Source organism: Petaurus breviceps, unplaced genomic scaffold (genome assembly GCF_028583685.1).
Source record: "Petaurus breviceps papuanus isolate PSGF00001 unplaced genomic scaffold, PetGlider_PUasm1.0 188, whole genome shotgun sequence".
NCBI lineage: Eukaryota > Metazoa > Chordata > Mammalia > Diprotodontia > Petauridae > Petaurus > Petaurus breviceps.
In genome coordinates this window covers 4,220,314-4,247,972 of record NW_027185804.1, presented here as the reverse complement: position 1 = coordinate 4,247,972, position 27,659 = coordinate 4,220,314, and the positions used below count along the sequence as shown (strand labels likewise).

The 27,659-nt window shown below is 41.0% G+C and overlaps 1 protein-coding gene across 2 annotated transcripts; it reads left to right on the top strand.

Moving 5' to 3' along the window:
* The first annotated feature begins 1,443 nt into the window (after positions 1 to 1,443).
* TMEM9B (TMEM9 domain family member B) lies at positions 1,444 to 27,040 on the top strand. 2 transcript variants are annotated; one of them, XM_069091184.1, is made up of 5 exons: positions 1,444 to 1,641; positions 9,523 to 9,614; positions 19,687 to 19,795; positions 21,555 to 21,689; positions 25,840 to 27,040. In XM_069091184.1, the coding sequence occupies exons 1-5, from the start codon at positions 1,516 to 1,518 to the stop codon at positions 25,993 to 25,995; spliced, it is 618 nt and encodes a 205-aa protein (XP_068947285.1). In that variant the 5' UTR covers positions 1,444 to 1,515; the 3' UTR covers positions 25,996 to 27,040. The 2 variants fall into 2 exon arrangements, with proteins under 2 accessions (XP_068947285.1, XP_068947286.1); XM_069091185.1 differs by lacking the exon at positions 1,444 to 1,641 and adding an exon at positions 7,933 to 7,953.
* The last annotated feature ends 619 nt before the right edge of the window (positions 27,041 to 27,659 follow it).

Sequence of the window (27,659 nt, the reverse complement as noted above, 5' to 3'; positions counted from 1 at the left end):
GAAACTGAGGTGAAGCCTATCAATTGGGGAATGGCTGAACAAGTTGTGGTATATTAATGCAATGGAATAGTATTGTGCTATAAGAAATGATGAGCAGGTGGACTTCAGAGAAACCTGGAAAGACTTACTTGAACTGATGCTGAGTGAAGTCAGCAGAACCAGGAGAACACTGTACACAGTACAGCAACATTTTCCATGACTAACTTTGATAGATTTACCTTTTCTCAGAAACACACGGATCTAAGACAACTCCAAGGACTCCTGATGGACAATGCTACGGTATCTACATCCAGAAAAAGAACTATGGAGTCTGAATGCAGATCAGAGAAGACTCTTTACTCTCTTTGTTGTTTCTTCTTTCTAGGAGTTTCTCCCATTGGTTCTAACTCTTCTTCACAACATGACTAATATGAAAATATGTTTAATATAGATATATATGTAGAGCCTATATCAAACTGCACACTATCTTGGGGGGGAAGAAAATTTAGAACTCAAAATCTTATGGAAGTGAATGTTGAAAACTAAAAATAAACTAAAAAAAAATTCAAAACCAGAAGAGCCTAGAAAAACTTACATGAACTGATGCTGAGTGAAGTGAGCAGAACCAAGAAAACATTGTACACAGTAACACTGGGTGATGATCAACTATGATAGACTTAGCTATTCTCAGCAATACAATGATCCAAGGCAGTTCCAAAAAATTCATAATGGAAAGTACTATCCATATTCAGAGAAAGAACTACAGAGTTTGAATGCAGATGGAATGATCCTATTTGCTCTCTTTTTGTTGTTTTTTCTTTCTTCTGGCTTTTCCTTTTGTTCTGATTCTTCTTTCACAACATGAATAATGTGGAAATATGATTAATCTGATTGCCATTTTGGGGTGGGGGAGGCAGGGAGGGAGAAAAAAATCTGGAACTCAAAATCTTACAAAAGTGAACGTTTAAAATTATATTTACGTGTGAATGGAAAAAAAAAAGAAAAAGAGGCAAGGAAATTGGATGTTGCATGTGTAAGACTTGTATAAACTTGTAGCGCCAGGAGACCACTTTATGCAGTAATGACATCGTGAAGAATTCTGATCAGCAGCCAGGTCAAATGCAGTCGCCCTTGACCTGCTTGCTTCAGTTTTCTCCTCTGTAAAATGGGGGCAATAGTAACTACCGCTTCCTAGGGTTGTTGTGAAGATCAAATGAGTTATTGTTTGTAATTTGCAAAGCACTAGGGGAATGCCAGCTGTTATTGCAGCGCAACAGCCAATCATCATCCCACAGGTCCTCCAGAGAGGGGGGTGTATGCCAGAAGCGGGCTCCCTAGCGAGCGGAGAGGGGGGAGGAGGAGGGCGGAGGAGGAAGGAACTCCTTCTCGCTGGACCCTGGGCGCGCGGGAGCCGTTTCCGGGGAGGAGGCCTTCGCCAGCGGACGCGGCGAGTCCTGTGACGCGGCGGCCGAGGCGGAAATGCCGTGACGGAAGCGGAGCGGCGCCGACGCCGACGCCGGGCCGGACCTGGCCGAGATGGCGGCGGCGGTGGCTGCTGGGACGACAGTGTGGAGTGGCTTCATGCGGCTCTGCTTCGTGTTCGGCCTGTCCTTCCTGGCGCTCACCGGGCTGCTGCTGGTGCAGCTAGCGAACGCGGCCAAGGTGAGCGGCAGGTGGGGCCGGGCCGGGTGGAGGCTGGGGTGGGGGGTGGGGGTGCCTCGGAATAGGGGGAGGGGAGGAGAGGGACGGCCCCGCCCCCGACCGCAGAGCTCGGACTTCTCCCCCCCTCCAGCTTTCAGAGGGAAGTAATGGTGAGCCACAGAGTATCTCTTCAAAGTTTGCACAGAGGCGGAGACTGAGGCAGAGAGAGGTTAAGTGATACGGGGTCGTGGCCGAAGAGCTGGACTTGCAGCCGAGTTCTAATCCTGCCTCCGAATTTCCTACAAGGAGGAAGGCCGGCCCCCCTTAGTTTTCAGTTAATCTATTTATCCCGTACATACGTGTTTGCCCGTTGGCCCTCTCGTTCGGGTGAGGGCAGCGGCGCGGCCCCTGGCACGTGATGGGCGCCGGGTCAGTGTGGATTGCTTGGTTGCAGGACCCTGAGGGGGTCACTTCCCCTTCGTCTACCTCCGTGTACGTCCTCCGTGAAATGAGGGTGACAATAACAGCCACCTCCCCGGGCTCTGGAGAGGATCACATGAGATGTTTGTAAACGCTTTGCAAGCCTTGACACTCTAGAGATTCCAGCTGTTTGTTATCGTTGTATTGTCTTTGCTCTCTCGATCATCGTCCCTCGGGATTCCTTGTAGCCGATCCGTTGAATCAGTCAGACAACAAGTGTTTATGGAGCTTACTGTGTGCCACGCGCTGTGCTGACGAGACAGATCCCCGATCCCCCACCCGAGGCGCCGGCCTGGAGCCTCTGGAACCACCAGCTCTGATCCCCTCTGGATCCCCGCCCCCTCCAAAAGAAAAGCAAAACAAGTCAGGCCCTGGACCAGAGGCTCCTAATCAGGAATCATCCTCCACCCTTCCTGGGCCTACAATTCTACACCATGCCAGTGCTGCCAGGAGGCTTCCCCTTGAAAATTCCAGCCCCGGCCACAAATACCAGATCCTGATAGCGTCCATCCCCTAGCTCCGGGAGAAGTCCTGTATCTCTAGACTTGTTGGGAGCTCTCTGAAAATCTCAGATCCTGATAAGAACCCTTCCTTTAAAATATTCTGAAACTGCCTTTCTGATGACCCAACACTGTATAATCCCTAGTCCTAAACTCCCCCCCCCCAAAAAAAAAAACCAAACCACAACCTGTGATCTTGATGGGACTTCTCTAAATAAGGGCAAGACCTTTAAAACTTCCCCCTCGGGAATTCTTGTAATCCTTAGTTCTGATAGTTCTACCTCCACCTTAACAGGAACCTCTTCCTCTGGCCTCCCACTATTCCATCCAGGTCCACCCTGCCAATGCTGGGCCTTAGAGAGCCTCTCCTGATGAGAGGTTTTCCCCTGAAACCTCTAATCCTGATAAAGCACTGCTCTAAATACTAGCTCCTGGTATTCCTGCCATCCCCTCCAACACTTAAGCCCTGGCAGCATTTCCTTATGGCTCCTCCACTTGCCCCCAATTTCATAGTAAACTCTTGTCATCTATAGTCCTCACAGAAAGTTGTACATTGAAACTTTCAGATGAGATTTCCACTTGTCCAAACATTCAGTCTTTATAGGAGGTTTTCCTTAAAAACACTGGGTCCTGACAAGAGCCCTCTCCTAAACCTTTTGGCCCTGACAGAAACTTCCCAAACACCAGGTCTTGATAAAGACCTTCCCCCTATATTATCTCGTGGCAGGGAGCCCCCTGTGATCCTTTGTCTTAGTGGGACACCCTCCAAGAAACTGTGACCAGTAACCAAACCCTGGGCTCTGGTATGGGGATCCAAAATCCCTGTTTCCTACAGGAGTCAATGAAGATCTCAGTCCTGACAGGAGGCTTTTTCCTTCCACTCTCACCCTCACTTTGTCCCAGCAGTATGTCTTCATGTGGACCTTCCCTCTTATAGCTGGACAAAACTCCCTTCCACAATGCCTTAGTTTGACTGGATCTCCTGTAATCCCTAGTCCTAACAGTGGGCCAGCCCCTGAAACGTGTGATCCTAATAACCCTACCCAGATACCAGATCCTGATAGAGACCTGATATCCTGCCACTTAGCCCTAGATTTCCTAGGTCTGACACATTTCTCCCCTTCTCCCCCCCCTCGTGTGTGTGTGTGTGTGTGTGTGTGTGTGTGTGTATGTGTATGTATATGTTTGTATGTGTATGTGTAGATAGGCCCTGACAGTCTTCTCTCTGATAAGAAACCCCCTGATAAGGAACCTTCTGTAATTCTTAGTCTGGTTTTTGTGTTTTGGAGGGGAAAAGGCAAGGCAGTTGGGGTTAAGTGACTTGCCCAAAGTCATGCATCTGGTAAGTGTGTCCTTTGTCTGAGGCCGAATTTGAACTCAGGTCCTCCTGACTCCAGGGCTGGTGCTCTATTTACTGTGCCACCTAGCTGCCCCTGTAATTCTTAGTCTTGATAGCTGCCTCCCAGCCTAATAAAAAATCTTGGCCATGGCAGAGAGGCCCCCATATCTTCACTTCCTTCCTTCTCTACAGGATCACTCACCCAAAATAATAGCTTTGAGCTCTGACAAAACCTTCCCACACCCTCCCTTCCTACCCCCATAGTAAGCTTTGAGTAGACATGAAAAATATTAGCTTCTGATGGGAACTTTCTCTTTTTGAGCACAGGAACCCCTCCAACAACCCTTGGCTATTACAGAAGCACATGGTCGATGCTCCCTCCTCCTGCCATTGACCCTAATGGGACCCTTCAAACACTGCACTCTGCTCTATCTAGACCAGCTCTGATCGGGCTCCTTCCCCACCTTTAAACACAGCCCTGTCAGGGAGCCCTCCCTGAAACCTCCAATACTAGTAGAAGCTTCTCAAACCTCTATCTTAACTTATTCCAAAAGATACTAGGTCTTTAATAGGGCCCCACCCTGGATACTCATTATTCCAATAAAAGGACCCCGGCAGCAGTGAGTTCCTTAAAATTCCTAGTCCTGACTGAATGATTCCCAGCTCCCCCTCTGGAAAAAAAAAATCCTATTCCTGATGGGGTGACTGGTAAACACCCCCCCCCCATCTTAAACTTGGGGAAGTTTAGATTGGTCCAAAATATCTAATGCTGACAGGAGGAACCTCCCCGCAAATACCCAGGCCTGACGATTATAGAATCTGATCCTGATTAAAAGCTCCCCTTAAACGCTGTCCCTGAAAGCAGCCTGCCCTTATACCCTGAGCTGTGATAGGAGACCCCAGATGTACATCCATTTTAAACTCTCCTACCAAACGCCTGTCCTTGTAAGACCCTTCCCAAACACTAAACTGTAATAGGAACTTTCTTTCCCCAAACCCCAAACTCTGAGAGGACTCCATCTCATAAAGTATAAACTCTGGCAAGATTCCTAGACCTCCAGCTCTGAATGATGTTTCTTCTTAATACTAGCTCACTCCTCATCCCCAGCCTCCCTCAAAACACTTTCTCCGCCCCCCCAGACCCCTCTTTCTCTCTTCCTCCTCTCTCTTCTCGTCTCTACCCTTTCCCCTTCCCACCAAACTCCTTAGATCTGATGGGATGGTTTTATAGTATCACAAAATTTGAAAGTTGGAAGAGATCTTAGCCGTCTAGTCTAGTCTCTTCTAATATACCCAAAGCCTCCAAGAAGTACCACTACCTCCTAAGGCAGCTCATTTTACCTTTGTTAGAAAGTTTTTCTGGGTGTCAAACCTGAATTTCCCTCCCTGAAACTTCTGCCTTATACTCTTGGTTCTGCCTTCTGAGGCAAGATAGAACAAACATCCTTCCTTTTCCACATGACAGTCCTTCAGATACCCCAAGACAGCTGTCAAGGCCCCCTAGGGTATTCTCCATGCTACACATCCTCACTTCCTTCAGCCTCTCCTAATATTACGTGGACTCATAGTCCTTTCCTAGCTTGCTTGTTCTCCTTGAAGACTTTCCAGTCTATCAGTGCCCCCTCTTAAACTGTGGTGCCCAGAACCAAACAAGGTGATCTGACTGGGGCAGAGTCTACAAGATCTATTACTTCCTGGCAGCTCTGCCTCTCGTGATACAGTCTTAAGATGTTATCAGCATTTTTGACTGCTTTCTAATTGTGAACTTAGAGTCCACTAAACCGTACCCCCTCTACCGTTTTTAGATAAACTGATCTGGCTTTCCCCATCTCCCTTATGTTCTACTTGTGAGAATGATTTTTTTGAATCCTAGTGAGAGACTTTTCATTTGTCTGCAGTGAATATCATCATAGTAGATTCAGCCCAGCGCTCTAGCCTGTCAAGATCTTTTTGGGTGCTTTTTGTAGCCATTCTCCCAATTTTATGTAATGTTCAAATTGATGAGCATTCCGTCTGTGCCTTTACTTACATCATTGATGAAAATATTCACTCAAGGCCAAGCACAGAGACCTCCTGCTAAGGGCACAGCCATTCTGCCAGTTCCAGAATCCTGATTGTATTGCTATTTCACTTCTCACCATCATTTCCACAAGAAGGGTAAGAGATACTTTATTAAATACTTTGCAAAGATCTAGGTAAACTCTGTAGCATTCTCCTGCTCTCTACCCATTTGGAAACCTGATTGTTTTGAAAAAGGGAATGAAGTTAGTGTGGGAGGACCTGTCTGAGCCACAAGGCTCTTTGTAATTCACCCTTCGATAGATAGGCACTTACTTTGGTGTTAATGATCCATTCTAAAATCTTTCCAAGAATGAAAATCAAGCTAACTGGCCTCCACTTTGTAGACTTTGTTTTATTCTCTTTTTAAAAAACTGGACCCGTATTTACCCTTTTTCATTATTGTAATAACTTCTCCCAATTTCCATGATCTTTTGCATATCACTGAGAACCTCCACCTCCAAACTCCAGTTCTAACTCATGCCTCAGCATTTGTTCTGAGCTATGGCAGAAGCCCCCTGGACTTCACCAGATCCTCTCCTCAACCCTGCATCTCTGAAGGCCCTTCCCAAATCCTCGGCAGCTCCTAGATCCTAAAAAGACCTTACCAAACACTGAGTCCTGTTAGGAGGCTCTTTCTGAAACTTCCAGTCCTGACATGGCTCCTACCAAAACATGAAGCCCTAAGAACATTTCCCCACCCCGGTTACCAGGTCAGTTACTGAGCAGAGGTTTCCTCCCACAAAAAAATAACATTAATTTTCTCTGTCAAAAGCCCCTAAGCTCCGAAAGAGGTGACTCCCAAAGACCTTGCCCTCTAGGGCAGCCTGTCCCCAGTACCTGGTCCTGATGGAAGTCCTTCTCTCTGCTTCCACAGGACCTCCTGCCTCTTCTGATATTCACAGCGATGCCGTGAGACAGACAAAGTCAATAGCATCCCCATTTTATAGATTAGGAAGCTGAGGGTCATCGAAATCACATGATCTTCTCACATGTTAACTCTTCAAACATTCAGCACCCGCTCTTTGCCAGGTATTTAGTGAAGGTTCAAAACCAAAACAGCTCCTGTCCTCACATGGCGCTTAAGGTCAGTCAGGGCAGCACAGCATACATGTACCTGTATACGTATAAATAAGTAAGTAAACACAAGAGAATTTTTTTCCAAATGAAGAATTTATTAAGTACCTACTATGTGCTTAGCAACATGTTAAGTGCCAGGGATACAAAAAAAGGCAAAAATAGTCTGTGCCCTCAGGGAGCTCGCAGGCCAACGGACACAAGGTGCAGACACCTGTGTGCAAGTGAGGTTTCTATAGGGTGAGTTCGAGACCGTGTCAGAGGGAAGATTTAAGGAGGTCGGGCTGCCCGTGTATGTGCTTCCCAGGCTTGCTGGTTGTGTGATCATGGAATAACCTCTTAGTCTGTTTCTTTCTCTGTGAAATGGGATGGTAGTAATCATAGTACCTGCCTCTCAGGTGGTTGTGAGGATCAAATGAGATAAAATGTGTACAGGGCTTAACACAGAATTTAAGGAGGCTTACAGCACTAGCATTTGGGGGTGAATGAGGAAGGCTTCCATGGCAGGAGCACCTGATATTTGAACCTTATGGAAAGCAAACAATCCAATATTCAAAAGTGAAGAGGCTGTGTATTTCCTGGCATGGGGGACACCTGTAGGCAGGTGTGGGGCTGGAATGTAGAATGTATGAAAGGAAGGTACTACGAGAGAAGGCAGGAAAGGCAGGTGGAAGCTAAATCACGCAGAGCTTTAAAGGTCACAATGAGGAGTTTATATTTAAACCTGGAGGAAGTAGGAAGTAACTGAAGATTCTTGAGTTAAAGAGTTGATCACATGTCTTTTAGGTTGCCAGTGAGAAACAGATTAGCCCAGGTGAGAGGTGAACTCTTGGCCAGAACCAGGATAGTGGCTGTGTACCAGATGCAAGATATATGGAGGTAAAATCTACAGGACTTGAAAAAGAATTCTCTACAGGGGATAAGGGTAAGGGAGAGGAAAAGGAAAGGAAAGGAAAGGCATGTTAGAACAGAGACTTGAAAGCCAGTCTATGTGCTGGGGATACAAAAACAATGAAACAGTCTCCCCTCCCAAGGAACTTACATTCAAATGGAGAAAACAGCAAGTAAATATACAGGATGTTTCAAAAGTCTTATTGCAGTTTTGCATTTTAGTAGCTTAAAATTGCCCTAAGACTCTGGGAACACCCTGTATAAGTGTATATGGAATAAATATAAAGAGAAAAAATACAAGGTAGTTTGGGAAGAAAAGGGGATCGGAATAAAGCTTCATATAGAAAGTGGTACTTGAATTCTGTCTTAAAGGAAGAGGGGTTCTGTGAGGTGGCGGTGAAGAGGGATGGCAGGTACAAAGGCACCAGGATGAGTGATGGTATATTATGTGAGGAAGAGAGAAGACCAGTTTGGCTGGGTTGCAGAGTGCTGGGGGAAAGTTTATCTAAATTGATTTGGGGGTTTTTTCTACTATATTCTATTGTCTCTTGACCCTTTGGGTCCCCGGAAGAATGACCTCTACTCCCTGTTTCCCATATCTCAGGGCCTTCTCCCAACTTCCCTCCTCCCTCTTCCCAGCCCTCAATCCAAGACCTTCTGACCTCTCCAGTGCTTTTGGTTAAAAGTTTTCTCCTTCCTTGTCTTTGGTTGAATATGTGGTTATCCCAAGTTGTACAATACTCCCTTTTTTCATTTTCTGGTGCTTCACTTTCCCTTTGTCAATGATCTCTCCCTCCTCAAATTATGTACTTCCTGAGGCAGCCCATTTTATGGTTGGACAACTCTAATTGTGAGGAAGATCTTCCTTATATGAAGCTTACAGTCTACTACCCTTGCTCTGCCCTCTTGGGCTAAACAGAATAATTCCTCTTCCACATGACAGCATTGAAGGTATTTGAACATTGCCTTTCCAATCTCCTAATCAACAGTAACTTGCTTCATGGTCATCTTTCTTTAGCCAGGACTTTGACCCTAATCCAAAGAAAGTTTCCCTGACCTCCAGTCTCTGCGTCCCATATTCTTGTCCTTATACGAAATGGGTATGCTGGGGAGAACGCTGATCTCTTGGACATATAGGATTTTTATCAGTATTCTTCCCTTCCTGCTTGTATATGGTGTCCTTATTCATCAACATAGTTTTATTAGGCTTTCTGCTGACCTTGTTGAAACAAGGAATTCACAATAAATTGGTTATATTGTGATCCATAAAAGTGGTTAAAGTTTTATAGATGCCAGATGTTTTATCATAGCAGTTGTATTATTATAAAAAGAGAGAAGTACCTTTTGTATAATGCTTTTAGGTGACAACTCAAATTAAACTCACCAGAAAAGAATTGTACTTAGAAAAAAACCCTCATTCTTGGAGTTTTAAGATTTTGTAATACTTCTTGAGTTCAGTCAGCAGTAGATATTTTGCAGAGTGTATCTTCTTAAGTATGATGCATGTTAATATTAATCAGCAGCATTTTGATGCATAATGCTCTGTTTTGCTTGCAGAATTTTGAGGATGTCCGGTGTAAGTGTATTTGCCCTCCTTATAAAGAACATTCTGGATACATTTATAACAAGAACATAACTCAGAAAGATTGGTGAGTATTCTGGAGTGTGTGAAATCTCTTTCCAAGATGGTTTTTACTGCCCTAGAATTACTGCCTAGGTAGGTAGAATTTTTTCTTCTTCAGCAATAATCTAATCTTATCACTCCTAGAAAATAGTCTCAGTAAAGTTCTTATTGGATCTGGTGATGCTTGTTGGAAACTAAATGTCATCATAATATAAGCTTGTGTATAGTGCTTTATGCATGCCTTACATTCTCACTTAGTTCTTTCAACATGCTGGTGGTCTAGACTATACAGGTAATCTTATCACCATTTCTAAGGCTCTGAGAGGGTAATAACCTGCCCAGGGTCACACAGCTCATGGAACTGCAGCCAGAATCAAGAACTTCTCATTCTCAGTTGTCTTCCTTCTTTCCTTTCTTCCTTCTCCTCTCTTTTGTGTGTGTGTGTGTGTGTGTGTGTGTGTGTGTGTGTGTGTGTGTGTGTGTGTAGCCAAATTCGATTTACTTAAGAGATTGGATGCTGTATTTGAGTAAGGCTTCTAAAATGCTGAGTCATCTTGGTACACTTCTCTCTTTTTTTTTTTAAATTAATTTATTCTAAACTAAAATACACAATAACAAAAGAAAAAGGGATGGCTAGGTGGTACAGTGAATAGAGCACCGGCCCCAGAGTCAGGAGGACCTGAATTCAAATTCAGCCTCAGACACTTGACACACTTACTAGCCGTATGACTTTGGGTAAGTCACTTAACCCCAGTTGCCCTCCAAAAAGAAAAAAAGAGAGAGAGAGAAAAGAAAAGAAAAAGAAACATATTATAAACTTAAATACAAAATGAGAAAAGGGAAAAAGTATTGCCATGTGCACAGTAAAACGGAAGAGATGATTCAAAATATACAGCAATAAATTTCCATTTCAAGGAAGCCTATATATGTTCAGAGCTGTCCATCTTTCCTTTGCATCCTTGTAAATTTTCTGTTGTTCTCTGCTGTGCACTTTTTACTTTGTTCTTTCTCCCTCCCCCCAAAGGCTAACATTAAGCACAGATATGCATTTTCATATACGTATATATGCATATGTGAGCATATGTATGTATAAATACATGTTATATACATATACACATACATCCACATTCATATAATGAGTTATAATCATATTCATATGCATCTATTTAAGACTGTACTATACTTGTTTGTCCTCTGTTTCTTGAGGGGTAACATCTTCCTTCATAAGTCCAAGTCTTTCCATATTTTTCTAAGTCTACCAATTCATCATTTCCTACACCACAGCTATATTCCAACCTTATACTGTCTAGTTATTTTAAATAGTCTAAAACAATATTGATTGACATAGCTGACATATTGTAGTTTCCCTATTTTTCTCTTTTGATTAAATCTATTTTAGCTTTCTTTAACTTTGTCTGAGATCATGATTATTGCCCCTGCTTTTTTTCTAATAAATTCTATTGCTGATCTTTATTTTGTGTTTGTGTGTATCTCTTATTTTCTATCCCTCCTGACTCCTCTACTTCTATTCACTAACTTGTCCTCCTTTTTCTTAACCTATGTCCCCCCACCTGTTCCCTTTACCCTTTTGTTTCTATCTGAATTTAGAAGACTTTTATAGCCTTCCAAATATATGTTATTCCCTTTTTATCCCATTCCCATTAATCTAGATACCCTTCTGTACCCCCATCCTATTCCTTCACCATCTTATTTCTTTATAAATTTAGGAGACTTTTATTCCCTTCTAATATATATATTGTTCTCTCTTTAACCCAGATTTGATGTGAGTAGGATTTCCTCTAAAAATCCCTCCCTTATTCTCTCCCCTCTTCTTATCCCCTTAGCCTTTTATTTCTTTCTGAATTTAGAAGACTTTTATACTCTTCTAGATAAATATATGTCATCTTTAGCCCATTCCTGATGCGAGTAGGGCTCCAGAACTACCAACCCTCCTCCCCCACCTAAGTCCTCTGTCATTTCTTCCTCTTGCACCTCATCCATATAAAATAATTAGTCTTTTTACCTTTTATTATTATTATTATTATTATTATTTTATTAGAATCACATCATACGCAGGTCTACCCCAATCTTTCCTTTGAACTTAGATGTATGTTTTACATTTCCTTATAAAAAGTAAGAAGTCTGTCCTTATTGAGTCCCTTGTAATTAGTCTTTGATGTGTACTTTATTTTTCTCTTCGATCTTGTATGTCAAATTTTCTATTAAGTTCAGGGTTTTTACAGGAAAATTCTGAAAGTTTGGCAATTCGTTGAATTTCCGTTTTTTTTTTTTTCCATTCAGTATTATGCTTAACTTTGCTGGGTATGATATTTTCAGCCACAACCCCAGTTCTTTTGCTCCGTGTGCTTCTCAATGGAGATGTAAAACCTTTTCCCCTTGCTTCCTCCAGTTAGCTAAGCAGCTCTTCTTGGCCTTGTTTAAGGGTCTGACAAGGTTTGATTAGCTATTCATTACTAAGCGTTGGTTATTGTGTAAAAACCCACCTTGAGCTTCACTCCTGCCATGTAACAAATTAAAACTGGCTGTCTGGCTCTTCATGCAGAGTGATGTGAGATTTATCTCTGTGTAGACAGTCTTCCCTTTAGGTCTGGTGTTTGAATTGTGTTATTTTATTTGTTTATAGTCACTGTGAAGGAATTTCAGGAAACAAGTGTTTGGGGAAATTCTGCCCTCTTATGGATAGGCTTCCATATAACTAACCTTCATTTGAGTTTGGAACTAAAGAAACAACAGGGACAAGTATGGGAAGTTTGGAGGCAAAGCTTCAATCTTGTTAATGTGGTACAATAAAAAGTTTGGGTCTGTGTTCTGCTTGGAGCTGTACCATCAACCAGCTGAAGCCCTTAAGCAGATCATGAAACCTCTCTAAGCTCTAGTGTCTTTGTTTGTAAAATGGGGAGATTTAATTATATCTATATCTCTTTGGTCCCTTTTAGTTTTGTCATTCTAGGATTCTTTGGGTCTTCTTTAAGTATGTAGTTTGGGCACCAGAAACTTTTTAATTGATGACAGAATGAAACTGGCACACTGAATAGAGCACTGAATTTGGAGTCAGGAATACCTGTATTCAAATCCAGCTTCATATTCTTTCTAGCTGTCACTTAACCTTTGTCTCTGCCTCAGTTTCCCCAACCATAAAATGAGGATCATAATGATACCTACCTCCCAGAAGAAATGAGATATTTGTAAAGTGCTTAGGACAGTAGACTTTTGTAAAGCCTCTCCTTGTGTTCTTTCTTGTTCCATTTTTAAATGCTCTATATTCCAGAAGGGCTTGGCTACATTTATTTAGGCTTTTTATCATATAATCACTTTGTAATTTAAAGGAAAAGCAAAATAAATCTTTAATGTGTGCTGATAAATTATTCAGGATATAATGAACACTTCCAATTAGTTTATTCAGACATGAAGTCCAAGTCAGTACCTATTATTTGAATGTTAAATGATTTTACCCTTCCAGTGTTTACCCGTGTCCTTTCCCTGATTACCTTTGCTTTCAGGTTCAGATAGATTCTGAACATTACTCAGCCCTAGTGAGAGATGCTGTTGGAGAGAATCAGGAGATTTAAGAGTCAGCCCCTGACTCTCTGGCCTTGCTGTTGCCTGATAGGCTTCCTTGACCTTGATTTAAAACACTTGGTTTCAGAAAGTAGGCAAGGTGTTAATGACCAAGGTGTTCTAAGACTGAGAAAAGAAGAAAGGTGATGATAGGTAGTGCAGAGGGCATTGGGAATGTAGTCAGAAGAACCGGGTTGGAATCTCAGCTTTTTCATCTGGAAGACAGTGATCATACTTTCATTATCTGCCTCAGAGTCCTGAGGATCAAATGAAAATTAGAGACCTTGGAGATCACCTAATCAGAGAATTCTTAACCTCATTTTAAAACAAATTTTGGGCAGAGCCAAGATGGCAGCATAAAAGCAGGAAAACTCCATGAGCTCCCCCCATAACAACCTCAAATACATATAAAATATGACTCTAAACAAACTTAAGAGCTACAGAACCCACAAAGTGACAGAGAAAAACAAATCTCCCACTGAAGGCAGCCCAACAGGAAGGGTCCATCACAGCATGCTATGAGTACACAGTTTTAGCCCCAGGGCAGCCCCAACCAGCAGTGGCTGGAGCAGACTTCAGGAGAGTGGATAACCAGTAGCTGCGAAAACCTGAACTGAAGAAAATAGCACCTTAAAAAATAGACTAACTCAAATGGCAAAAGAGGCCCAAAAAGCCAATGAGGAGAAGAATGCCTTAAAAAGCCTAATTTGCTAGTTGGAAAAGGAATTTCAAAAGCTCACTGAAGGGAATAATTCCTTCAGAATTAGATTGGAGCAAATGGAAGCTAGTGACTTTATGAGAAATCAAGATACTGTTAAACAGATCCAAACAAATGAAAAAATAGAAGGCAATGTGAAATATTTCATTGGAAAAACCACTGACCTGGAAAATAGATCCAGGAGAGATAATTTAAAAATTATTGGACTACCTGAAAGCCACGATCAAAAAAAGAACCTTGAAATCATCCTTCAAGAAATTCTCAAGGAAAATTGCCCTGATATTTTAGAACCAGAGGGCAAAATAGAAATTGAAAGAATTCACCAATCACCTCTTGAAAAGATCCCCAAAAGAAAACAAGAGGATTATAGCCAGGTTCCGGAGTTCCCAGATCAAGGAGAAAATATTACAAGCAGCCAAGAAGAAACAATTTGAATATTGTGGAAACACAATCAGGATAACACAAGATCTAGCAACTTCTACATTGAGGAATCAAAGGGCTTGGAATATGATATTCTGGAGGGCAAAGGAGCTGGGATTAAAACCAAGAATCACCTACCCAGCAAAACTGAGTATAATGCTACAGGGGAGAATATGGTAATTCAATGAAATAGAAGACTTTCAAGCATTCTTGATGAAAAAAAAAACAGTTGAATAGAAAATTTGACATTCAAATACAAGAAGCAAGAGAAGCATGAGAAGGTAAACAGGGAAAAGAAATCATAAGGAACTTATCAAAGTTGAACTATTTACATTCCTACATGGAAAAACGATAATTGTAACTTATGAAACTTTTCTCAGCATGAGGATAGTTAAAGGTAATATAAATATAAATATGTATACATACATATATATATGTCTGTATAGGAGGGTATATGTACATATGTGAGTATATGTATATATGTATATATAGACAGGGCACAGGATCAATTGAAGAGGAAGGGATGATATTTTTAAAATTAAGAGGTAAGAGGAATATAATGAGAGGAGATAGGGAGAGACAATAGGATAAATTATCTCATATAAAAGAGGCAAGGGAAAACTTACAGTGGAGGGGAAGGGCAGGAAGGTGAAAGGGAATGGGTCAACCTTACTGTCATTGAATTTGGCTTAAGGAGGAAATAACATACACACTCAATTGGGTATCTTGCCCTACAGGAGAGTAGGGGGGAAGGGGATAAGAGGAGGGATGATAGAAGGGAGGGCAGATTGGGGGGAGGGTAGTTAGAAGCACACACTCTTGAAAAGGGACAGGTTCAAAGTAGAAAACAGAACAACTTGGGGGCGAGATAGGATGGAGGGAAATATAGTCAGTCTTTTACAATATATCCACTATGGAAATGTTTTGTGTAACTATACATGTACAACCTATGTTGAATTGCTTATCTTCCCAGTAAGAGTGGGTGACGAGGGAAGAAGGGAAATTATCTGGAATTTAAAGTTTTAAAATCAAATGTTTAAAAAAAATATTTTTATATGCAACTGGGAAATAAGATATACAGGCACTGGAGTATGGAGATCCATCTTGCCCTAATGGAAAGTTGGAGGGGGTTTGGGGGAGGATAAGGAGAGAGCAGATTGGGGTAGGGGGTAGTCAGTGGGATTGCTGTTTTGGGGTGGTGGGTAGGGGAAAGACAGGGAGAAAATTTGTAACTCAAAATCTTGTGGAAATGAATGATGTAAACTAAAAATAAACATTAAAATTTTTGAAAAGAAATACCCCCCCCCCCATATTTTGGCTACATTTCAGTATAATTAGTTTCTTTTGTATCCATCTAAACCCTCTTCTGTGCATTTAAAAGTTTATTTCAAGAGGGGGTGATGTTTTACCAGGCTGCTAGAAGAATCCGTGATCCAAAAAGAGTTAAAAATCCCTGATCTAGTCCAGCCTTCTCATTTTGCAAATGAGGACATTGAGGTCCAGAAGGGTGAATAAAGTGACCTATCCAAGGTCACACAGTGCCAGCTTTTTTTTTTTAATACAGTGATAGATATGGATAAATGATAGACATTGATGGATAGTCATAGATAGAGATAGACAGTGATAGATAGTCATTAGAGAGAGAGATAGTCATAGATGGATAGATAGATAGTAAGTAAACTAAACATGAACTTGCCCTTGCCGTGTTAGTGCATATGAAAACACAGGCTTTCAGGCTCCCGAGTCTGGTGTTCTTTCTGTTACATAGACTACTTCTCTCTGTGTGCTTTGTAATTGCAGCCTTGCCAGACTGAGTTCTCTCTAAGATATACGTATGTGTGTATGCTGCAGTGAATGAGAAAATCAAAGGCATGACAGGTTTGCAAAGCGAGTATTTACTTTAAACAGTGCTTTCAGGTAGGTATTGTAAGTGTTATTCATTCTGTTTACAGATGAAGAAACTGAGTCTTTGAGGGATTGGAGTGATACCCATGTTCACATAGTGTCTGAGGCAGAATTTGACCTCTGATCTTCTGCCTCCAAGCCTTGTGCGCATTTTACTATGTCAGGCTGCCTACTCCTGCTGATCTTTGCAGTGTAACATATGTATTCACCAGCTTGTGGCCAGGAGTTCATGTAGTTTGACTTCAAAGGGCAATGTGGGATAAGAGCATTGGGACAGAAGTCTTTCATGGTCTGTCTGTTTCTTATGGACTGTGCCGTGCTATCAAAGTTAGATCACCCTGAGGATAACAGCTGCCTGTTGTTTCCTGGGTTTCATGTTTTGTTAGTATTAGATTTATTCATCCTTTATGTTATTTAATACTAAATACTTGTTTCAGTAAAATTGTGTGAATTGTTTTTGTCTGGTTATTTTAAAGCCAGGATCTTCCTCACCCTGACACTAGGTGGCGAGGTTGTCTATGTTTGTAAGGTGCTCCTGGGCCTGGCTGAGAGAGCAAAGCCAGGTTCTACTCAAGAAACACCACTAAGGCCACGGCCCTGCCTCTTGCTATCAAGAAGTCAAACACTTATTCAGTGCCAATCACCACTCAACCTGTCTGCCCTTGCTGGCCTTCTGCTGGGCTTTCTGTGCCTTTGTATTATCTGCCCTCCATCTGTTTTTCAGGAGGAACACTCATCTCACACTTTGGGGGAGAGTGACTGGTTCCTAAGGCCACAAGAAGAGGCATTGAATAGGAGAGCCATTGCTTGTTCTGATTGAGGGCAAAAGAGTTAATACAGGTTCTTCCTAGCACTGTCCAATGTCTGGAATTATCCTCTTTACTTCCTGGTATGTCACTTGTTAGAGAAACAGTTCTTACAAGACAGAGTATCTCTCTTAAACTTTGTGTGGTATAGTTCAGATCACTTGTCATGGTATCTAAATTATTACATTGTATTTGAAATTTTAATGTTGTTCAAAATAAATAGACCAAAGGTAAGCCTTAGAAGTATTTTTGCTTTACTTTCATCATCATGAATTTGGCCTGTAGTACTGTGGTACATACACAGACACACACATACCCACACACCTGCTCTTGTGTGATCAGCTATTCCACCAGCATGGCCTGCCAAACATATCTCCTTCCTAGCCTGCCTCAATTCAAAATGCCGCTTAAAATATTTTGTCCTTTGAGTTTCAATCTTCCGGTTTACTTTGTTGAAAAATACTCTGTATTCTCATTGAGTGGGGTAGAGGTGAGCCTTAAGGCTATAAGCTTTGTCAGTAACAGAAATTTTAGCAGGACTGGGATGATTGTCTTTTAATGTGAGGATTAGCTTATAATTATATTCACCATTTCTATAGTGCTTTGAAATCAGTAATGAGCAAGTATCTTTATCCCTATTTTACAGAGGAGAATCGATACTTAAAACAGTTTAGTGATTCACTCAGAACTACAGCTAGTCAGTGTCCAAGCTGAGATTTGAATTCAGGCTCTTTAGACTCCCAAGTATAGAATTTTTACTTCTATACAATGCTCCCTATGAAAAGAACTGTAAAATAAAGATAAATTTTGTTGGCTGTTATGGCCTCCTTCTCTCTTCTTCCCTCTTTCTTAGTTGGCAAGGAGACTTCTTAAAGGAAACTGTCTTTTTGTTTGCCACTTCTAGTACAGTCAGAGTGTAGCAGGTACTCATTTAAATTCTTGTTGTATTGAGCTGAGAGGGATTACTCTGCCATTTGTCAGCTTTATAAGTTTGGGAAAGGGATGCTATGTCAGTTCTTCATCCTTAAGATAGAAAGAGTTCCTTCTGAATGGTGACGAGGCCAAAATGAATACAAACGGTAAAGTTTATATAAATATGTATTTATATTCTAAATAAATATGAAGTGTCACTGTTACAGTTAGGAGTATTGAGCATATTGCTGTAATGTTTTAAGCTTTTCTGTTCTTTTCTCACAACTAGTAGTATAACCATTACTGCAGCCATTTTCCAGGTGAAGAAATTGAGGCTCAGATACCTGAAGTGACCTGCCCAGGGGTCTAGAGCTAGTAAACTTTGGTATGAGGACCCAAATCTAGGTCTTTTGTTATGAGAGAGATGGAGAATGGGAGATTCTGGGCAGCTGGGATGAGATCAGCATATGAACATAAGATAGAAGGCCTCAGAAATAAGTGGGAGGTACCAGAGACAGACTTTGCTGACTGTGCAACACAACCACCCCCAGTCCAACTTTGGGTGGACACTTAATACTTTTAGCTGAAGGAGAGAAATCATTTGAATATTTCCTAAAATTATCCTCTCCCTCGAAGATGTTCTTTGATGGGTTTTTAATTAAGAAAAGCACTTAATGTATGATTTTTTTTCCGTTGATCCTCCAACCACCTAATAGGGTTAGTAACATCAGAAAGCATTCAGTTCTGAGAAGCAGATTTTGATGATTTAGGCATATTTTAGAAGAGAACAAAATCAGTGCTCTAGGTAGCATTTCCTGTGAATTACTTTAAAACATTTACTGAATGAACAAAACAGCTCAAGAAGCTTATATTCTAAAAGGGAAAGACAGCATGAAGAGGAGGGAGTAGTGGAAAGAAGGTAAGGGAGATGGCTGGATGGGAGAGGAAGCTGAAACGTGGTGTGATGAATGGCTAAGGCCACAATCAGTGGGCTAAGTGGGTTAGTTAGTTGGGTAGTGCTCTCTAGTGGGAGCTCCAAAGATGAATGGATTAATTTACCCAGGGACTGGGGCTGGGATTCAGGAAGAACTAGGTAGTGAGGTCCAGCACTCAGGTTCCCTGTGGAGGCATGAGGTCAGTAGCAGCAGCAGGAAAATGGTGAGATTACCCAGGTGAATGGCTGGGTGAGATGCAAAGCTAAAACAAAACAAAACAAGACTTAAGAAAAGGAAACTTTTTAAAATCTCTTTTTGGGGGTAGCTGAGCCCAGAAATGACTGTGCTGATAACATTGGAACATCTTTTTTACCACTTAGCAGTTGTTTGTGAGTGAGAGTGAGTACATGTTTATACAGCAGGCAAGAGTTGGACTAAATGACTGCTACAGTCCCTTCCAGCCCTGTGTTTCTGTGATTAGCTGCTCACACTTGAGTCTTATAAGATACATATGTATGTTGGTGAAAGACTATTTAATTTGGCCCTATCTCTCCTTTATAATGAATTGTTCAGTTTTACTGCAGTGATAGCTCCAAACTCTTCTTGGAGAAGAGATTATTTTTGTCTTAACTTATTGGTATGCTCATTGAAGGGGGGATTGGATTTAAAGACCTAAGATTCTAGGATTCTATGATGTATTCCTAGAACTTCTCTAATTAGGGTTTTTTTCTTTGTTTTGAGTTTCAGATAAAGTTTTGCTCCTGGATACTTAGCTAGTCAAACCAATTTTAAACATTTTAATTTTCTTATTTTTTTCCCCAGTGATTGCCTGCATGTTGTAGAACCCATGCCAGTCCTGGGACCTGATGTGGAAGCCTACTGCCTGCGTTGTGAGTGCAAATATGAAGAAAGAAGTTCTGTCACAATCAAGGTAAATTTCCATTTCTGCTGTTCTGAGAAGCAAGAGGGAGGCGTCTAAAGAACAGTCTCTAACAGGCAGTGGTTGTGGAGTTCAAGCCAGAGACTCTGGGCTCCAGTCCTGACTCTACTCCCTCTCAACTGTGTGACCCAGGGCAAATCAAGTCTCCTCTGTACCCTCAGTGTCCTCACTGTAGTAGAGGAACTGTGCCTTTAACTACATCATAAAGCTATTTTAAGAATCAAATGAGATGTCAGTAAAACTGTGTTGAAAATTGTAAAATGCAGTACCAGCAGAAGGTATTGTTATTGATGTTAGGGCCTCTTGACTTCTGTCTAAAACAGAAACTTGGGAATTTTAACTTCTTTACCTAACATCTGACTAGTCACTTAGCTCTCACCATTCCCTTCACAAGTAAGTTGAAACTAGCCGGCTATCTATGTACCTTAGGAGATACTTTGGGGATTAATTAGCTAATGTTAGAAGAATGTGTGAGGTGCCACTAATTTCTTGTAGAGAAAGTATGTAATTAGCACATTTCAGAAAGCTGATGTATGTCATTTCAGTTCTTTTATATGGCCATAAATTCTATGAGCTGTAATTAAATGCCTTTCCTTTCTTCCCTCCCTCAAAGCTAAATAATGAAACCCAAACTAAAACATTTCACTTAGTTTTTTCTGGGTTTAGATACATATTTTCTGCCGATAAGAGTTCTCTCTAATTTGACCACCTTCTCTAGATCTTAAGATTTTATTTTCCTTATTTTTTAAACTCTAAGGTATACTTTCTGGTGACGTAGAGTCATTTCCTACTCCCACCCAACCTTACCAGTTTGAGCCCAAATTTATGGCCACAGCAACTCTTCCAAATCATCTCCTAGAAGGTTGACTGTGTTGATAGGAGAAACCACTCTGAGGAAATCACAGACCCTTGAAGAGTGAAATACAAGAATAGCTCCTTACCCTGCTAGGATGGTTTAAGTCTATCTCGAGGGAGACACAACTTACATGTCCTGGGTTGCTATCTTCTATTGAGAGCTGCCTTAGGAAACCTTCCCCATTGGATGGAATACAGAATTCACACTGGGAGAACGTGGCTCCGGACTCCCAGGATTCCCTTGTATCTGGGTTTTTCCTATCCTTATGAGACTGATAGCTCACATTTAACTAGTGCTTTATAGATTCCTGCACACAGTCCCTGAAACAGCTTTTTGACTGAGCCTCTGAAGCTGTGTGCCTTGCCCAGGGTCCCCGAGCTGGTACATGGCATAGCTGTGACTCAAGCCCACGTTTTCTATTTCCACATCCAGTACTCTTTGCACTGTACCTAACTACATCTTCTCCAGGCTGCACTGTTAAAATTGGGAGAGTTGTATTTTGTGTAAGACCTAATAATATTGACTTTTAACTTTGGGAGATGAAGTCAGTGATATTTGTGTGCAGGTGAACAGGGAGGAGGAGGGGAGTTATTTCTGTGGCCACTGAATTAACAATAGGTGTATGTGTTCTGTTTGAAGTCCTTGAGAAACAATTACTGGCCGAAGATGAAATCGTTTCTTCTTTCCCCTCAGTTGATACTTTGTGAAGAAGTTTGTTTCTTATGTTAGAATTTCCTTGACTTAAAGGATTTTCTCAAGGTTGATTAGATACCAGTGTTGCTGATATGGTTGATACATGGGTCTTCATAGCCACATTTTCACTGATTCTGTTGATATGTAAAACTTAGTTTCTTGGTTTCTCAGAGATGTTATATATTTTCTGTTTGGCTTCAGGTTACGATTATAATTTATCTGTCTATTCTGGGCCTGCTTCTTCTGTACATGGTATACCTTACACTTGTTGAACCTATCTTGAAGAGGCGTCTCTTTGGACATTCCCAGTTGATACAGAGTGATGATGATGTTGGGGTAAGTTAATAGTCTCACAGAATTATCCATGTTCTACTTGACAATTGCTGCCAAATAATTTATGTAATTTAATTAATGAAATATAACCTGTTAGGGCTAAGATAATCATCAAGCATTAATTAACCCCTTATTATAGCCCAGAAACTATGCTAAGAACTGGGAGCTTTAATTTGTACATTGTCTCTAAAATGTCAGTTGTAATATGTCTTTTCCTGAGAAAGTTGTTCTATCCTAGGCTGTTTCCTGGTTTGAGATTATCTCTTCTTGCTGCTTTTCAGACAAATGAACAGGTTCCAGATCTCTACCCCCTTTAGTGTCAGCTGAGCCAAGGGCAGATTTATCTTCTCTTCTTATTTCTACTGAAAAAGATATCTGACAGAAAGGGACGTTTTTTAACATGGCTAATAGAAGTTGTTTTGCTTGGCTCTGCTTATTTATTACAAGAGTTTTATGTTTCATTCACTTTTTACAGGTAGAGAGGGGAGGTTGGAGGGATAAAAAGAAATGCTTAAGGGAGGAAATTACCAACAATAAAGATGTTTTTAAAAAAGATACTTGAGACCCTTCTTTTCCCCTTTCCTTGTCTGTCCCCCACCCCCAACTCCAACCCTTCCACATAGTATTGCCTGCTCTTTCAGAAGGCACCTAGAGGTTTTTGTGAAGTCCTCTATTATGCCCTGAAGACGTTGTTTTCTGAAGGGCATCTTTATGACTCCATGTTGCATTAGAGCTGTTCCTCTAATGCAACATGGAGTCTGCCTTTTGATTCCAAACTCATTATGAATGGTCATTGTTAATGCTTGAACTTCTCTGAGTGGGGTCTTATCTGTACTGTGTTAGGCTTTTAGGTGGAATCTGAATTGCATGCTGATGATACCTCCTTAGTTACCACCTTAGTGCTCTGCTTCTAGAAGTTAAGAAATACTAAAGGTTCTATATCCTTAATTGCCTTTCTAAAAAGAAAAATCACTTGGTGGTTAATTTCGTAGTGAGCAACTTCTCTGAAGCCAACTAGGCTGGTAGTCAGCAGACACAAGAGTGTGTTCCCAGCATGGAGTACATCCCCAGGCCTGCACTCGAGCCTCTCCTGCTTGATAGAAGCCGAATTGCTTCTGTTGGCCTGGCTCCCGAGGACCCTGAGCTACTTCTGTACTTGAGAAACCAGAAGAGTAGGATTTATGTGGACAATATAGCTATGAGACTTTTAAAAATAGCCTTAGTTCTGAAACTCATAATTTCTATGTGTTTATATGTACCCTCTTTTAAAAGTCTTAATTTCAAAATATTTAATTGATTCAACCTCCAGTTTCCACTTAAACCTCTTTTTTTTTTAAGTTAGCAATATTAGACCAGGGCATGAGGCTGACCCTGAAGGTTGGGAAGTTCTGAGCAGGCGGTTAGTCCGTGTATTTACTATATCATATAACCATGACACATCATCAGTGTTATCAAAGCATTACGTTAAAGCATGTTTTGTATTTATTGTAATTTTATCAGGTATAAAAAGAACAGGCTTATAAGAAGAGTGAATTTCTGTTTGTGTTCCACAGGCATCTATGGCTTTAAGCAGCCAGTTCAGTCTTGTTCTGATAGTTGGGGAAAGACTAAAAGGATTACCTAGTTTGTTTTGTTCTGTAGAATTTGTTCCTTAAGATAATTTTCCCCTATCTTGATAAGTTGTTAGGGATGGAAGCTGAGAGGTCCTTTGCCTTTGATAGCCTGTGTGTGCCCCTTCCTCCTACCTGTATTTATATTTAAACAAGCCCACGTAATAGTATTTTATATACAGAGTTTATTCTTCATATTACTGCTATGACCTTTAAGTATCCATTTATCCATGAACACAGTTATTGTGTTTGGAGTAGAGATGACACTAGTGGAAAGCTGGGAGGCCTGAGTTTTAGTGTCTGGTCTTTAACATGCTCTGCAGTATGGAGCTAATTGGCCTCTTTGGGACCTTAAGAGGACAGGAACTGTGCCCTGTTTATTGCGGCATGCCTGAATACCTCCCAGAAAGCTCTGCACGTTGTACTTCTAACAATGAAGGTAACTCACATTACTGAGGACTTCACAGGGCACTCTCCTTACTGTCCTCTGAGGCAGGGAGTGCATGTATTTTATGGATGAGGAAACGAATGCTCAGCAAGGTCCCCAGTGCCAGGGTCACCCAGCTGGCACTTGTCAGAGCCAGGAAGTGTGCCTTAATTCTTTTCATTGGACAACACTGTCTTAGGGAATGAAGTAAATCATAGTTCAGTTCATTTCCCAAGTTCCTGTGCCCTGCGTACTCAGAATGCAAAGCCAAAAAAGGAAATTCCTTGCCTACAGAGAGCTTACATTCTTTTGGAAGACAGGGGCAGGGAGAGAATATAACTTTTAAAGAGAGAAGCTGTAGTTGCTTCTATGAAAACAAATGATTAGGGTGATGGTGCTAGAGGGAGTTGTTAATTCCATAGAAAGAGTGTCATTGATGTCTTGTCATCCTCCTCAGCATCATCATCACTCATATTTATGAAGTGCTTTAAGCTTTGCAAAGCCTTTTACATAGATAATCTCATTTTATTCTCCCAGTGGAATAGGTACTCTTATCGTCCTCATTCAGTAGGAAACTGAAGCAGATTGAGGTGAAGTGACTTGCCCAGGGTCACACAGCTAACACATGTCTGAGGCAGGATTTGAACCTCTTTCCAACTCTAGATCCAACATTATCTGCTGTACAACCTAGTCCCTTCATTTTCATAGGGCTTTATTTCACTGTTATATAGTGGGATTTAACCTATAGTGTATTAATGGTGATATTTTCTACAGTGAGGCAGCATTATATGAAAATGTGCATATAATGAAAAAAGAGGGTTATGATAGTTCTCTGGGGGCCATTGGGAGGGAGCTGTTGAAAATGCTGCCATGTTTTTGACATTTTAAAAGAACATGCCATGTTATTAAAATAAGGTCAGGCATCATTATGTATTTTGTTGCATAGTTTTTTGCACGCTTCACTCATACTCAGGATATGCATAATACTTTAGATTTTTCAAATAAACTTAGAAGAATAGTTGTCTTTTTCTCTGAAGGCTAACATTCGATTTAGGGAGAGGCATGACTTATGATTTGGATTTTGTATCAGGGCTGAGCTCTTGAAAAAGGAATCCAGAGAAGGCCAAACACAAAGCAATCAATGACTAGTGAAGGCTTTTGTCATTTAGGCAGCTGTGTTTATGTTTTATTTTTAGAGCATTTAACACAATTATTTCCAGTGTAATGACTATAAACACCCTGTTGTGTTGGTTTACTTTAACTTTTCCACCTAGAAACCTTGTATAGCACCTCAACCCTTAATCATCAGGCTAACGTGAGTACTACTGGGTGTTTAGCAATATCTTAGTCTCTTCTACAGGGAATATAAAATAATCAGGTGATAGTCTTGGTAAAAATTGAAGCAAATCCCTGTGTTCTGCATCCGTTTTGAAATTGAAGGCCTCTTGTAGAAATAGCCAACTTATGAAGTAGGAAAAGCTTTAAGATTTTTACTGTTCTATAACTACTTCGGGGGGGTGGGGAGGTGGGAGATAAAAAAATAAACAAACACAGGCAGGGTATACCAAATGATTTCCCTGGGCAAATACAACTCTTAGTTGCCGCTTGACCTACTCTCAAGAGGTTGAGATCTGGGTTAAGGCCCTCCACTTATCACAGAACTGCTGTATAATAACAGACAAACCACTGAATTTCTCACTTAGTTTCAACAGTGGTAAAATGAGGATGATGCTGAATGTGAGCACAGACATTTTTTCTCTCTCCTCAGTATATGAATGTTTTGACCTCTTTTCTTGAGAGAACTCTTTCTGCCCTTACTATGAGAAATAAGACCTCCCAGAGCTCTTCTTCATTAGTAATAGGCTATCCTGCTTTCATAATTAACCTCCTCCTTCTGGTGTGAGAACAGTGTGGGGACCCTGGATTCTTGCTTGTGAGTTCTCTGCAGGCTTATCTGTGTTGGTGTTAAACTGTTGGTAGGACAGTTACAATGTTGAAGGAGAGTCTCTTACACTTCCTAGCTCTGTAAGTGTACATAGCATGAGATTCCTTCTGTTCCTGTTTCCACCGATGGTTGACTCCTCCTTTTCCCTGTTTTTCATTCCTGGACTTGTAGGATCACCAGCCTTTCGCAAATGCCCACGACGTGCTAGCCCGATCCCGAAGCCGGGCTAATGTGCTCAACAAAGTGGAGTATGCCCAGCAGCGTTGGAAACTTCAAGTTCAAGAGCAGAGGAAATCTGTGTTTGACCGGCACGTGGTCCTCAGCTAATCAGGAAGCCAGTGCCAAGGTGACTGGAAGATGGGCCATGGGAAAAACTGCTCACCTCTTCCTGATTTTCTAAACCACTGCTGAGAGATTTCACCAGACTTGTTTGATGGGTCAGAACTGGAAGCAGGAAAAAAAAAAAGCTTTTTTTTTTTTTAAATTTAAAAAATAAAATGTATTAACTGGAAAATTTTAAAAGCACATGTCTCAGAAGCCAAAAAGCCACAAACAGTTCTTTCTGGCTTTTCCTAATGAAGCTAAATCTACCTATGAATTATCTTGAGAGCCTTTCTCTCTGGCAAACATTCATTTCCTTCTGTACTTCTTCCTTACCTTAATTCTAACATGTTTTTCAAGACAACTTTCACACTCTTTGTGTTTGGGGGAGGGAAACACAACTTTCACAAGACACTTTATTTCATGGACTTTTGTAAATAGATGTTTCCTATTGTATTTTTGTGCTTGGTCTCATTTTCAGTGGAGTCAGATTCTGCTGGAAATGCTGACTTGCTCAGTTGATTTTTAGCACTGACTATGTCCTAAGCAGATGATTGGCTCTTGGCAACACTTGGTAAGTTGACTGTGAATTATTACTGACAGAAATGCAGATTTACTTTGGTACTGTGATGTAGATAAAACCATTCAGTCTAATGCAGAGCATTCTGGTATGGAATGGCTCTTTGCTAGTTTTCTCAGTGACTGAACAAATGGTGTTGGTGTATGTGGTCCTTATCCTCTTCTCATGGTCTTAGGGATAAAGCCTCAAGATTTGGAAACCACGTGATAAAGAAATTCATCTCTAAAGTTAAGCCTTTTTGAATTGGTGGCTCTAAAGTTAAGCCTATCTGAATTGATGGCTTACGTACATTCTTCAGCATTTCCAGTCATCCTGAAAGGTGGCTGGTGAGCTTTGTTGTGTATGTCTCTGAACTGTAACTAAGGTCCTGGACTCCACCCTTTGAGAGCTGTAACAGTTATTGAATAACTGGCTCTTTACTTTCTAAAGCCTCTTTGGAATGTAACAATAAAAATTAATTTTTGAAAAACCCACCAGTGTCCTTGACTTGTAGTTCCCTTTCTTTTTCTGTTCCTAATTATAAAGTTTTATATAAAAAAGGGAAATTTAACTCAGTATAAAGAACATCTTCACAATTAGAATATCTAATAATAGAATCAACTGCTTTGATAATGAGTAGGTTCCTTCTCGCTGAGAAAGTTCAAGCTAAGTCAGGAAAACTTTGTTGTGAATGTTGTAAAAGGGTTTCACATTGGGCACTTTTTAATGGTCGGGATGATCATGTATTGTCTAACAGTATCAAATGTAAAATGATTTTAGTTTAGACCATGGGTCTGAACATGGGTCATGAGAAGTGGGGTTTAAAATGCTAACCTAAAAAACCATTATGCCCAGAAACATACAGCTTTAACTCAGTAAAGTAAAGCATCCCATTTGTGAATTTAATCTTCCTAGTATACCCTGTGGCTCAGAATTCCTCTGGATTCTCATGACCCAAGGATTGGCTCAAGTGCTAAGAACTGAATTTGGCTTGTTTTAAACACGCTCCACTAGGGGGCTTCACTTCCCCAGCAAGCATCAGGCTAGCAATAAATACTTAAATGAAGAACAGGTTTATTAAAAAACATGCAAAGATAAGAGCACTGGGCCC

What these genes read in the sequence shown, in the direction of transcription:
- TMEM9B (XM_069091184.1), top strand. Translation starts at nt 1,516, where the DNA reads ATGGCGGCGGCGGTGGCTGCTGGGACGACAGTGTGGAGTGGCTTCATG. An exon ending in AGCTAGCGAACGCGGCCAAG is followed by an intron (nt 1,642 to 9,522) that starts GTGAGCGGCAGG and finishes TTTTGCTTGCAG; the next exon opens with AATTTTGAGGATGTCCGGTG. An exon ending in GAAGTTCTGTCACAATCAAG is followed by an intron (nt 19,796 to 21,554) that starts GTAAATTTCCAT and finishes GTTTGGCTTCAG; the next exon opens with GTTACGATTATAATTTATCT.